The sequence below is a fragment of the Panthera onca genome, chromosome A3 (genome assembly GCF_046562875.1).
Source record: "Panthera onca isolate mPanOnc1 chromosome A3, mPanOnc1 haplotype 2, whole genome shotgun sequence".
In the NCBI taxonomy this organism is placed as follows: domain Eukaryota; kingdom Metazoa; phylum Chordata; class Mammalia; order Carnivora; family Felidae; genus Panthera; species Panthera onca.
In genome coordinates this window covers 20,379,588-20,393,194 of record NC_138341.1, presented here as the reverse complement: position 1 = coordinate 20,393,194, position 13,607 = coordinate 20,379,588, and the positions used below count along the sequence as shown (strand labels likewise).

Here is a 13,607-nt window from a genome sequence, read left to right as displayed (position 1 = left end):
ACATATTTATTTATTTAAATATCTACAGCCAACATGGGGCTTGACCTCATAAACCCAAGATCAGGAGTTGCATGTTCTTCTGACTGAGCTGGCCAGGTGCCCTGACTTGAATTACTTTCTTAAGTAAGATCATGAATACTAAGGCAGAAATGTTACCTAGCATATCTATGAGTTTAGGGCACACCAGTCAGTTTGTTTATTTATTTATTTATTTATTTATTTATTTATTTAAGATTTTATTTTTAGGTAATCTCTATACCCAAGCTGGGGCTCAAACTCATGACCCTGAGATAAGAGTCACATGCTCTACTGACTGAGCCAAGGTGTCTCAAGGTGTGTCCCAAGGCACACCAGTCAGTTTAGACCTCTTGTTGTAACTCCATTGTTACCATGAGCTTGCAGGTGGTGATAAATAATTAATACATTATATAAATTAAGTTACACTGGATACAGATTCTGAGGTATAGAGGACTAAGTGTTAAAACTTAGAGCTATAGGAATAATTAAAAGTACAAATGTATAGTTTGGTATATTACTTTACAATATGGTTTTAAATCTTGTTAAAAAATTATATTCTTCTATAAAACTCAAACAGAAAGATGGCCGAGAGAAGTGGGTCATTTCCCAGTATTTGAATGATTATTTTGGTCTCCGATTACTTGTCTATGTGACCTTGACTCGTGCATTCATACTTGGGGGACCACAAATTCCTTTGCCATGAAATAGGGTTATTGGTCTGTACCAGTGTTCATGATTGCTTTTAAAAGCATTGTACTCTTTTTAAAAAATGAGATCTTACAAGGACCCTCAACACGAGAGTGTCATAGAATTGGTACTGCTTCGTTGAAGAGGGGAGGCAGGAGCCCTGCCTGAGATAGCCCCTGAGATACTTGTAGAATTCTAGAATTCTGCATATCACAGAGTAAAAATCAGTAGATAAAGTCTCAGAAGCCTCTTTCAACAAGCAAGATATTTTAAATCTTTAGAGTCTTAGTAACGGGAGGCAGAGTTTGACTTAACTGAGATCTATGTTGTCCTGTCAAGCATAAGCTAGAGAAGTATTGAAGATGTCAGAGAAGAAATTTGTGGCATTGGGTGGGCAGTCAGTCCGGGCCATCTTTAAGGAGTTCTGTAGTTCTGAGTCTCTAATTGCTAGTCATCCAAGCCAGACACCCTGCAGTCACTTCCCTCCACCTCACCTTCCACCTCCAAAGAAATCACAAAGTGCTGCTGAGTTTTACCTCTTAAGGGACTCCTGAATTTCTCATGCCTTAGTGGCTTTAAATCCAGGCTCTGCTGTGAGACTATCCATGTTTGGATCTCGGCTCCCTCATTTTCTGGCTGTATAATCTTAGGTGAGTTACTTAATCTCTGTGCTGCTACACTTGTCTTGTCCATAAAATGGGAGTAGTATCTATTTCATAGAATTATTGTCAAGATTAAATGAGATAACGTCAGGCCTTTAACACGGACACAGAATAGTAGGTATTTAATGTGATTAGCAGTGTTTAATATTTTTATCATTGTTACTTTTCTGAACTAAAAGCAATCTGTTTCGGATCCCTTCTTCCAGTGTCAACCCCTTCCAATCTGTGGTCTGTGATGCTGCCAGTTGAACTGCAAAAATCTGTGTTACTTCCTTCATAAATCCCTTCAGTTGCTCCTCATTGCTTTCCCAAGAAAGTCCAAGCTCCTGGGCATGCCCGGCAAGGCTCTCCTGGCCTCTTTTCCCCTCGGTTCATAGGTTCCCGGTTTCCATCACACACCATGGGTGTCACTGCCCGGTCATACTGAATTGGCTTTTCCCACATCGATCATATGTTTGATGTCTCTGTGCTTTTGCTCATGCTATTCGGCTCACCTTCATCTGACTCGTTGTTCCTGTTTGCTGTTCAAGGCTCAGCATAGGGGTCATCTTTTCTATTTAATTTTTAACACATTTATTGAGGATCTATTATGTTCCAGGAATTGTTCTAAGTGCTAGGGTTAAGGTGAGAACAAAACGTAGTGCCTGACTATCCTCATATGGCTTACACTTTGGCAAGGGGGAAACAGACAAAATAAGGAATCCAAAGAAATAAACAATAATTCCTGATATTAAGAAGTACTGGCCTGGGAGTGGGGGGGATGCCTGGGTAGCTCAGTTGGTTAAGCATCTGACTTTGGCTCAGGTTATGAGTTTGAGCTCTGCATTGGGTGAGCTCAAGCCCCACTTTGGGTTAGCTCTGGTTCTCTCTCTTTCCCTCTTTCTCTGCCCCTTGTGGGATTCTGTCTCCTCTTCCTCTCTCTCTCTCTCTCTCTCTTTCTCTCTCTGCTCCTCACTCGTGCCCTCTCTGTCTCTCAAAAAAAAAAAAAAAAAGAAGAAGTGGGGAGGGTGGGGGGTGGTGCCTTGGTGACTTGGTTGAGTGTCTGACTTTGGCTCACGTCATGATCTCGCAATTTGTGGTGTTGAGCCCCGCATTGGGCTCTCTGCTGTTGTTGCAAGCCTGCTTTGGATCCTCTGTCCTCCCTTTTTCTGCCCTCCCTGCTCACATGCACTCTCTCTCAAAAATAAATAAACATTAAAAAAATAAAAAAGAAGTGCCTGGGGTGGCTTCAGGAAACAAACATGGGCATGTGAGAGAGTACAGTGACGGTCGATATTTGGAATAGAAATTGGGTGTTCTGTGAAGAACTGGGTTTACTGCTTAGTGAATATTATTCTGATACATGAGCCCTGGATAAATTACTATTCTCTGTAACAAACTCAAGGATTTGGACAGTTTGGGAGATGTTTGGTATGGCTTCTTGTCTCTCCTGTTTTTTTCACGCGAAGAATTGCATTGGTGGCAGTGATATCTGGCCTACTCTCTCATTTTCTACTCCCCCCAAATCTCCAGCATTATTCCCTTCTATGGATGCAGAAATCATCTTTTGCCAGCCTTCTCATACAGTTCTACCCTCTAGGTTTTGGGTTGATTTCATGTCAAGTTTGAATCCAGTGATCTTTCTCCACTCTTTTATTACTCTCAATGGGTAATTAATAGATTTTTACTTAAAAGAGACTTAAAAATTTTTATAATGTTTATTTTTGAGAGACAGAGAAAGCATGAGCAGGGGAGGTCAGAGAGAAAGGGAGACACAGAATCTGAAACAGGCTCCAGGCTTTGAGCTGTCAGCACAGAGCCTGACGCGGGGCTCGAACCCGAACAACCACGAGATCATGACCTAAGCTGAAGTCGGACGCTTAACTGACTGAGCCACCCAGGCACCCCGAGACTTCACTTTTTTCGAGCAGTTTTAGGTTCACAGTAAAATTAAGAGGCAGGCACAGAGAGTTCCCATCTATTCCCTGTCTCGACACATGTACAGCCTCCCACATTATCGACATCCCCCACGAGAGGGTACATTCATTAAAACTGATGGGCCTGTGTTCACAAATTGTAAAACCCAAAGTTCATAGTTTACATGAGGGTCCATTCTGGATGTTGTACATTCTATGGGATTATATTATTTTTAAACGAAGACAGTTTTAATTCTTGTTTTTGAAATTCTTATACCTCTTTTTCATTACCTACCTACTCATTAGGACCTCTGATATAAGAACAGGAAGAACAGGACGGATAGCAGCCAGCCTTGTCTTGTTTCATACTTTAATGGGGATACATGTAGTATTTCACTGTTAAAATGATATTTGTTGCAGGTTTTGTACCCTTTATCAGGTTAAGGAACTACTTCTAGGTTCTAATTTACCGAGAGTTATTACTATTATTTTCTTTATTCTATATATTTATTTATTATTTCTTTAAATTATGAACGAGTATCGAATTTTATCAGATGTTTCCTGCTTCTCTTGAGATGTATGTATTTCTCCTTTATTCTGTAAATATAGTGCTAGGGCTAGCTATCTTTTCCTTTCAGGGTCAGAAAGTGAATATTTTAGGATATGGAGGCCATATAATGAGTTCTCTGTTACAGCGACTGAACTCTGCTGTTATAGCATAAAAGCAGTCATAATAATTTAATAATTTAGATAGGTTGTTTTTTTTATGTTGTGTGGCTTTATTATTATACCATTGTTATATTTTTCTATAATCTTCTTAAGCTTTTCAGTTTTTTTTTTAAGCTTTTCTGTTTTTAGACCATATATTTAAATTCCATACTATGAAGGGCAGTGAAATTAGTTTATTCTTTCTTTGTTTAATATTTTCTCTTGTAGACTAAGCACTATGAGAATTAGGATCACATCTCTTCATCCCAGTAGGCCCGGTAGCTCAATAAATATTTATTAAAAGAAGACTGGAATAAATTACATAGAAGGAATTTGGTAGTTTACAATTCTTACATGATATAAAACTACTAAGAAAAAGGTGATAAGTTAGAACTGTAGTTTGCAACTCTGGAGGTAAAGTGAAAGCTCTCTAGGTCAGGTGATAAAATGCTGACGTCAGGCCTCCCTCCAGTCTCAGAGACTGTGATTTTGTTTTTTGTTTTCCCGAATTTTGTCAATTTTATTGGTCTTTTCAAGGAACTTTTGGCTTTTGTTGGTCCTCTCCATGTATTTTGTTTCTTCCTCATTATTTTGTTCTCTTGTGTTTATTATTTTCTTCTTTCTACTTTAGGCAATTCTGTTGTTCCTTTTTGCAACTGCTTATTTTAACACTTTTTTCTTTCTTATCTAAGCACTTAAGAACTTCTTTCCTGTGATTTTCTATTTTTGTGCTCCATGTGTTCCGATATATGCCATTTTCATGATCACTTCGCTGTGCTTTCTTATTTCTGTTAGGAATTATTTAGAGTACTCTTTTAAAAAAATTTGCAAATAAATGACTTTGAATTAAAAAAAAATACTTAGCTGAATTGGGATATGGATCAGGGAATGAGAGACGTTCTAGAATCTTTGAATTTGGCGATCTTTTTTGTTACATGTTTTTGTAAATATTCCATGAGTGCTTGAAAATAATGTGTATGATTTCTGCATTATTTAGATCAAACTTGTTACATGTTTTATTCATATCTGTTTTGTCCTTATGGATTTGACTCCTTAATTACTAAAAGACGTTAAAAATCTCTGCTTTGATCATAGATTTTAAATTTTTTCCCCTTAGTTCTCTCAGTAGTTTGAAGCTTTTGTTTGTAGATGCGCATGCATTAAAATGTTACGTATACCTGGGAGATCAAATATTTTGTCATTATATAGTTACCCTGTTTTTCTAGTAATGTGTTTTGCTGTGAAGTCTATTTTGTTGTTATTAATATGGCTGCACCAGTTTTTTTCTTTGGTTAGAATGCTTTGTATAGTATCTTTTCAAAACTTTCTGTAGCCTTATGTTTTGTGTGTATCCCCTGGAAATAGCATAAGCTAAGCTATTTAACAACTACCCTTGTGACCGACAGTCTTTGCTTTTTCACTGAAGAATTTATTCTGTTTAATTTTTTCATGAATACAGATAGATTTCATTTTTTCATCCATCTTGCTTTGTGCTTCAAATGTGTCCTTTCTTTTTTCTTTTTTCTTCCTTTCTTGCCTTCCTTAGATGAATTGAACTTCCTTCCTTCCATTCTACTTTTCCCTCTTCTTGGTTGTGAGTTTTTGTATTCTTTTCCTGTTCTTTTTGTGGCTACCCTAGAAATTGTAATGTCAATTAAAATGAAGTTCAGAGCATGATATTTATAACTTTGTTCAAAGTAATACTGGAATATAATGTTTTAGAGTACTTCCTTTATGAAAGATACACCACTTTTAGTATTAACTTTTTTTTTTAATTTTTAAAAATTTTTGATTTTCTGTTTTTAGAGAGAGGAAAAGAGCAAGTAGGGGAGAGGGGCAGAGGAAGGGGGAGAGAGAGAGAGAGAGAGAATATCTTAGGCAGGCTTCATGCTCAGCACAGAGCTTGATGCAGGGCTTGATCCCACGATCCTGGGATCATGACCTGAGCTGAAATCAAGAGTTGGACGCTCAACCCACTGAGCCACCCATGTGCCTCAGCATTATCTTTTTTAACGCCAAAAGTTAGACTTTATAATTCTTTTGCATGATCAGTTTTTCTTTTGTCTCATCTATTTGACTATCACTTTCTTTGCTTGCTTTTAAAATTTCAATATAGGTGTGCCTGGGTGGCTCACTCAATTGAGCATCTGACTCTTGGTTTCAGCACAGGTCATGATCCTAGGGTTGTGGGATTGAGCCCCACGATGGACTCCACGCTGGGTGTGGAGCCTGCTTAGGATTCTCTCTCTCCTCTTCTGCCTTTATCCCCCATGTACACATGCTTTCTCTCTCTCTCTCTCTCTCTCTCTCAAATTAAAAAAATAAATAAATAAAATTTAAATCTAAATCTAGGTGGAGCCAGCCATGTGTCCCTACCATTTCCCTTTGTGGTATCGTTTTTCTTTCTTTCTTTTTTTTTTTTTTTTTAGTTCACCCCCTGAGAAGTCACCACTCTGTGGTCTGTACCTTCCTCTCTGCTGGGACCTCTGGCTTCATCTCTGGTCCCCAGGGTTTCTAATTGTACTGCCGAAAAAAAAAAAATAAGGAAGTCATTTATGTTTATATTTGTTACTTATTCAGACTCACTCTCTTGAAAGGTTTTTTTTTTCCTTATTAAAAGTGGTTGTAAGTTTTCGGGACAATTCAGAAATGTTGCTATACTTATATTTATTCAGTTTGTAATCTCTTCTCTCCTTTCTCCTTCTCTTCTCATCTCATCAGTTAGAGGCCTTTCTAACAAAATACACTTACCTCCTTGCACCTCCCATGGTCTGCCAAGCACCTCCAGCAAATCCTATGGCTCCCTCGAACATGGTTTGGAATCCTGTGATCTATCTGAAGAAGGCTAAATGTATCAGCATGTTTACCTGGAGAAAGGAGTTGGCTTTCCCACCTTTTATCTCTCTTTATCAGCTTTTCCAAAATTGTATAGTTTGTCTGATACTTCGACTTTACTTGGTATATTTTTGGGAGGAAGCAGATCAGTCTTTTATACAAAACAGTGACATAGAACTTCCTAATTTTCAGTTATTTATCCATTCAGCAAATATTTCAGGAACTAGTCTTAGTATGTCCTACTTTTGGGCATATAATAGTGAACAACACAACAATTAAATGGTTTCTGTCTTCATCAAACTTAGTTTCCTGGAAATGGACATAAGGAACGATAGGGCAGTAGGGGCCATGACTGGGGCAGCTCGGCGGAGGGTGGGGAGGTGGGTCCAGGAAAAGATCTGGGAGGAAGTGATATCTAGGCTGAGTCGGTTCAGTGATGTGATGAAGAAGGGGCTGGAGCAGTACGTAGCACTTACAAGGCTCAGATGAGAGGGTTTGGCATGTTTGGGTAATTATATGTAGCCCATACTGATTGGGCTTGGGTGTGAGGTGGAATTTAAGAGTTGCATGAGCCAGACCTTTTAGTTGAGTTGGATAGTTATGTTTCCCAAACCTAGCTTGATTGTAGGACTCTCTAGACTGAAGATTCCAGGTTCTCCAGGAGACTCTGATACGAGCAGATACAATGAAACTCACCCATTTGATTTTTTGCTTTCCTTGGGATTTGGTTATACAATAGAGATTGATATCCTGTTCTCATGAATGAAGAGAGCCATAATAAAGAAAGAAGAGTTAATCCTTTCTTATCCTTTCCCTCTACGTTTTGGGTACTCAGTATTTCTAGATTGTCTCCTGTCTATCCAGGAGCTTCACCGGGCTCTCCACCTGTGGCTAGAGTTTTGCCTGTGTGTTTAGTTAGGACTTTTTGTACAATTTCTTGATAAGCTTGATACATACTGTCTGACATATTGGTATTAAAGGGGCATTTAGTGTATTTCTTATAATGAAGTATTCTCAAAATGAATGATAATGAAATGAACAGTAATCTCTTCTAGTTCAGAATACTCAAAGGGATAATCATTTTAGTTTCTTCACTGGGGACTTTCTGTTCTATTTTTTTTATGTGCCAAACTACAATATTTTCTGATCAGGAAATCAATATGACGTTTACATAAGGGACATTTTTATTTAAAAAAAAATTTTTTTTAACGTTTATTTATTTTTGAGACAGAGAGGGACAGAGCATGAACAGGGTAGGGGCAGAGAGAGAGGGAGACACAGAACGGGAAGCAGGCTCCAGGCTCTGAGCCATCAGCCCATAGCCCGACGCGGGGCTCGAACTCACGGTCCGTGAGATCGTGACCTGAGCTGAAGTCGGACGCTCAACCGACTGAGCCACCCAGGCACCCCTTACATAAGGGACATTTTTAAAAAGTGAAGGCTATTCTTAGAGCAGTATATGAGGGTTTTCCTTATAGATATCTGGTAAGAGGACTGCTTCAGAAGAAGGTAAATGTATCAGAAGTTTGAGAACCTGGATGGTTGAATGTTGGTACAATAAGATTTTAATAAAGTTCTAAAGTTATTGATTATATCTTGACTTGTAGAAATTATTTTGGGATTCAGACTGCTGTTAGATTTTAAAAATGATATTATGGCCAGGGATCCCTAGAATGTCTGAATCCTGTGCCATCCCACTGTTACTTCCTTTTTCCACTGGGTTTAGAGGGATATATTTTCACAGCGTAAAAAAAATGGCAAAGGAAAACAGTGATAATTAATTCTTGACTAGCACCTTGAACTTAAGCGTAGAGATTTCTGGCAAACTGGGCTGGAGCTTATGGAGTTTCCCATTTCCCTCAACCAGTTCGCTTTGGACTTGTGTGATACTTGCTCTATTCCATTTTGCAGTACCTAATCTGACTCTAACTGCACTGGAGAGAGAACCTGAAAGAGAGTGAGTTATATACCATATGTGCTGACTTTTTTGTACAGTTACTTCTCCAGTGGTAAACATGGTGTACAGTCTGATTGATCAGATTAGTAATCTTTCTGTTTGGTTAGTTGGGGATGGAACTTCCCTTTCCCAGCTTCTCACATTAGTTTCCCTAGTGTTTCTCATATAAGTGGTATCGAAGGAAAGATTCACTCTAGTTACGAGTGTTCTCCCTCCGAGTTTTGTTAGGCTGGCAGACAGGATAATATAGGCAGAACTGCTGTCATGGTGCTGGGCATGGAGTGGGCATGAAGAAAGTGTGCCTGACCCTTCCTTACCCCTTTTGTTTTCTCAGAAGAAAAGCCTAGTTGCCATGTTATATATAGCCTGTGTCCATGCTGTGGAATAGTCACTTCCCAGTATTTAGAAATTAAATGGTAAGTCCAGTTGAACATATGTTGTTTGCCCTTTTTTCAGGTGCTCAGAATTTTGATGTCATACGACTATCAACTTATAGAACAGCTTGCAAATTACGATTTGTACAAAAGCGATGCAACCGTAAGTCACTTTCACTAATTTCTGTGATAGCTGGATAGTGCTCTCAATAATATAAATAAAAGGTTTTTAGTATCTTTTAGTCCTCCTGTAATGTTAATTGAATTATTTTTGTCTTGAATGTTTATTAAAATGTAAGCTTTGTCATGGAAAGGACTTGTCCCTCAAAATGTTTACTAAAATCAATAATGTAATTGGTTTCGATGCTGGCACAGTATTAATGTTCTTTAAGTGGGAGAATTGCTTTCTCCTTCTCACCTCTTTAATCAGCTTCTGGAAGAAAAGAAAAACAGTTTTTTTTTTGTTTTTTTTTTTTTTTTTTTTTTCCCTTTTTTTTTTTTTTTTTTTTTAATATATGAAATTTACTGTCAAATTGGTTTCCATACAACACCCAGTGCTCATCCCAAAAAGTGCCCTCCTCAATACCCATCACCCACCCTGCCCTCCCTCCCACCCCCCATCAACCCTCAGTTTGTTCTCAGTTTTTAACAGTCTCTAATGCTTTGGCTCTCTCCCACTCTAACCTCTTTTTTTTTTTTTTTTTTTTCCTTCCCCTCCCCCATGGGTTTCTGTTATGTTTCTCAGGATCCACATAAGAGTGAAACCATATGGTATCTGTCTTTCTCTGTATGGCTTATTTCACTTAGCATCACACTCTCCAGTTCCATCCATGTTGCTACAAAAGGCCATATTTCATTTTTTCTCATTGCCACGTAGTATTCCATTGTGTATATAAACCACAATTTCTTTATCCATTCATCAGTTGATGGACATTTAGGCTCTTTCCATAATTTGGCTATTGTTGAGAGTGCCGCTATAAACATTGGGGTACAGGTGCCCCTATGCATCAGTACTCCTGTATCCCTTGGATAAATTCCTAGCAGTGCTATTGCTGGGTCATAGGGTAGGTCTATTTTTAATTTTCTGAGGAACCTCCACACTGCTTTCCAGAGCGGCTGCACCAGTTTGCATTCCCACCAACAGTGCAAGAGGGTTCCTGTGAAAAACAGTATTTTGATAGAGGTGTGATAAATTAATTTTCTTGATTAAAATGAATACAACATGAATCAGCCTTTTCTATAAGTAATCACTCCACAATTGCTACTTATAAAATAAGTAAATAAAAAATATATATGTGTATGTACGGATACATATATATACACACATGGATATAGAATCTTTCTTCTCTTAATTTCCATGAAGATTTACTTATGACAGAATTATTGCACTTTTCTTGTTTGTGTGTGTTAACGAAAAACTGTTTTGTGTAATGGAAAGAACGTTGGCTTTGGAATTGGAAAAACCTTAGTTTAGTCCTGGTTTTGGCATTTACTATAAACACATGATGTTGGGTAAGTCACTTTACATCTAAATACTTCTACCCTACTTGAAGCGTTACTTAAAAGTCCTAGTATGAAATTCTCTCTAGGGAGTTTACCATGCCATCTTAAACTGAAGTCTCTGATTTCTCAAAGCATTGTTTTTCAAATTATGGGTTTTGACCCACTAATGGTTCATGAAATCATTCTGATGGACTGCAGCCAGATTTTAAAGCACATAATAGAGAAAAAAAGAGAAAGAAAAGAAATCAGAACACGAATTATATGGTAAGACAAAGTATTTTGTGAAACTTTTGTTTTTTATATATTTAGACGTGTGTGTGTGTGTGTGTGTGTGTGTGTGTGTGTGTGTATGTTAAATATATTTCTGTGGGTTGTGGTAAAAAAAGTTTGAAAATCACTATCAGAGCAACTACCGTTTTAATAATTCTTCCTGTAATTATTTTTGGGAAATGGTAGTGTATGTGTGCAGTGTTGAGAGTTTGAAAACAGACTAGTGGCATTAGTAATGTACAGTAAAAAGATGCATTGTTCTAGAAGCTTTATTTTGTCACATATGGTTTTTTTCACACGTGAGCTAGGGAGAGAGAGAGAGAGAGGGAGGGAGGGAGGGAGGGAGAGGGAGAGAAACTTAAGCAAGCTCCATGCTCAGTGTGGAGCCTGATGTGGGGCTCAGTCGCACGACCCTGGGATCATGACCTGAGCTGAAATCAAGAGTCAGACACTCAGGGCACCTGGGTGGCTCATATGGGCTCAGGTCGTGACCTCACGGTTAGTGGGATTGAACCCTGTGTTGGGCTCTGTGCTGACAGCACAGAACCTGCTTGGGATACTCTCTCCCCGCCCCTCCGCTGCTTGTACTCTCTCTCAAAATGAATAAACATTTAAAAAAAAAAAAAAAAAGAAGAGTCAGACACTTAAGCAACCAAGCCACCCAGGCATCCCTCACATATGATTCTTTAATCAACCTGAAAAATTTTTTTTTCTGTGGGTGTATAGTTTAAGTAGGAGTAAAATTTCAGTTTTATCCATATATATGTTCTATTGTCCCTTACATGGTTTATTGAAAAAACTATCCTTTTTTCTTCACTGTCTCCAGATCTTCTCTTCATACTCATTAGGAGAAATGTATAATTGTTCAGGGGCGCCTGGGTGGCTCAGTCGGTTGAGCATCCGACTTCGGCTCAGGTCGTGATCTCACGGTTTGTGAGTTCAAGCCCCGCGTCAGGCTCTGTGCTGACAGCTCAGAGCCTGGAGCCTGTTCTGGATTCTGTGTCTCCCTCTCTCTCTGCCCTCTCTGACTTGTGCTCTGTCTCTGTCTCTCAAAAATCAATAAACATTAAAAAAAAAAAAAAAAAAAAAGAATGTTCATAGCAGTTTCCGTATATGCTCTTAGACTCATGTGTTCCACTGGTCTATTTGTCTATCCTACCAGTAACTGCTGTTATAGCTTTATAATAAGTCTTAATATCAGAGCAAGACTTCCTACTTTGTTTTGTTTTTCTTTCTTTTTTTTTTTTTTAATTTTTTTTAATGTTTATTTATTATTGAGAGACAGAGAGAGAAGAACATGAGCAGGGTAGGGGCAGAGAGAGGAGGAGACACAGAATCCGAAGCAGGCTCCAGGCTCTGAGCTGTCAGCACAGAGCCCGACGTGGCGCTCGAACTCACAAACCACAAGATCATGACCTGAGCCAAAGTCAGACGCTCAACCGACTGAGCCACCCAGGCTCCCCTGTTCTGTTTTTCTTTTTAATATTGGGACACTTTTGGCCTTTTTATATTTATTTTCATATAAATTTTAGAATCTAATTAACAATTTCTACTGAAAAGAAACAATAAAACAACACTGCTGGGATTTTTTTCTATCTTTACTTTTTTTTTTTTTTAGTTTATTTATTTTGAGAGAGAGATAATGTGAGTGGGGAAGGAGTAAAGAGAGGGAGGGAGAGAGAAAGAGAGAGAGAGACAGACAGAGAGAGAATCGCAAGTAGGCTCCATGCTGCCAGCACAGAGCCCGATGTGGGGCTTGAACCTGTGAAGCAGTGAGATCATGACCTGAGCTGAAACTGAGTTGTACACTTAACTGACTGAGCTACCCAGGTTCCCCTCTTGATTTCTTTTTAGTTATAATTTACATATAGTAAAATTTATCCTATTTTAATGTATAGCCCTGTGGCATTTTGTTGGGACTGCACTGAATCTATAGAGTAAGTTGGGGAGAATCAACATATTTCTAATATTGACATTTCCTCCAATGAACATGGTATGTTCCTCCATTTATTTAGCTCTTTAATTTCTGCCAGTTAAATTATAATTTTTTTTGTTTTTTTGTGGAGATATTTGCACTTCCTCCATTGGATTTATTCCTAAAGTTTTGATGATTTATGATACTATTATAAATAGTATATAAAATTTAATTTTCTTTTTCTTTCTTTTTTATTTTATTTTATTAAAAAAGTTTTTTTTTAATGTTTATTCATTTGTGAGAGATGGAGAGAGACAGAGCATGAGCGGGGGAGGGGCAGAGAGAGAGGAAGACACAGAATCCGAAGCAGGCTCCAGGTTCTGAGCGTCAGCACAGAGCCTGATGCGGGGCTCAAACCCATGGACCATGAGATCATGACCCAAGCTGAAGTCGATCGCTCAACTGACTGAGCCACCCAGGCGCCCCTTGTTTTATTTTTTTAAATGAGAGAGAGAAAGAGAGAGAGAGAGAGAGAGAGAGAACTGGAGGAGGTGCAGAGGGAGAGAGAGAATCCTAAGCAGGCTCCGTACCCAGCACAGATCCTGACACTGGGCTCAGTCTCACAACTGTGAGATCATGACCTGAGCCCAAATCAGGAGTTGGATGCTTAACTGACTGAGCCATCCAGGCACCCCTAAAATTTCATTTTCTGTTACTGATAGAAATACAGTGACTTTTATATCTTGACTTGTATCTAGCAATCATTCCAGACTCAAATATCAG

At 38.5% G+C, this 13,607-nt stretch overlaps 1 protein-coding gene across 19 annotated transcripts in view; it reads left to right on the top strand.

Moving 5' to 3' along the window:
- DTNB (dystrobrevin beta) overlaps positions 1 to 13,607 on the top strand; it is a 238,861-nt gene that overhangs the window by 26,927 nt on the left and 198,327 nt on the right. For 18 of the 19 annotated variants that reach the window (XR_009615314.3, XM_078444896.2, XM_078444895.2 and 15 more), the window contains one exon: positions 9,219 to 9,299. Coding sequence is in view for 17 of the 19 variants with exons in the window: in XM_078444896.2 (XP_078301022.1) it covers positions 9,219 to 9,299 (81 nt within the window). In the remaining 2 variants the exon portion in view is untranslated. Of the gene's footprint in view, positions 1 to 9,218; positions 9,300 to 10,796; positions 10,904 to 13,607 lie in introns of those variants that run through there. The other variant, XM_078444897.2, reaches the window with a different exon arrangement.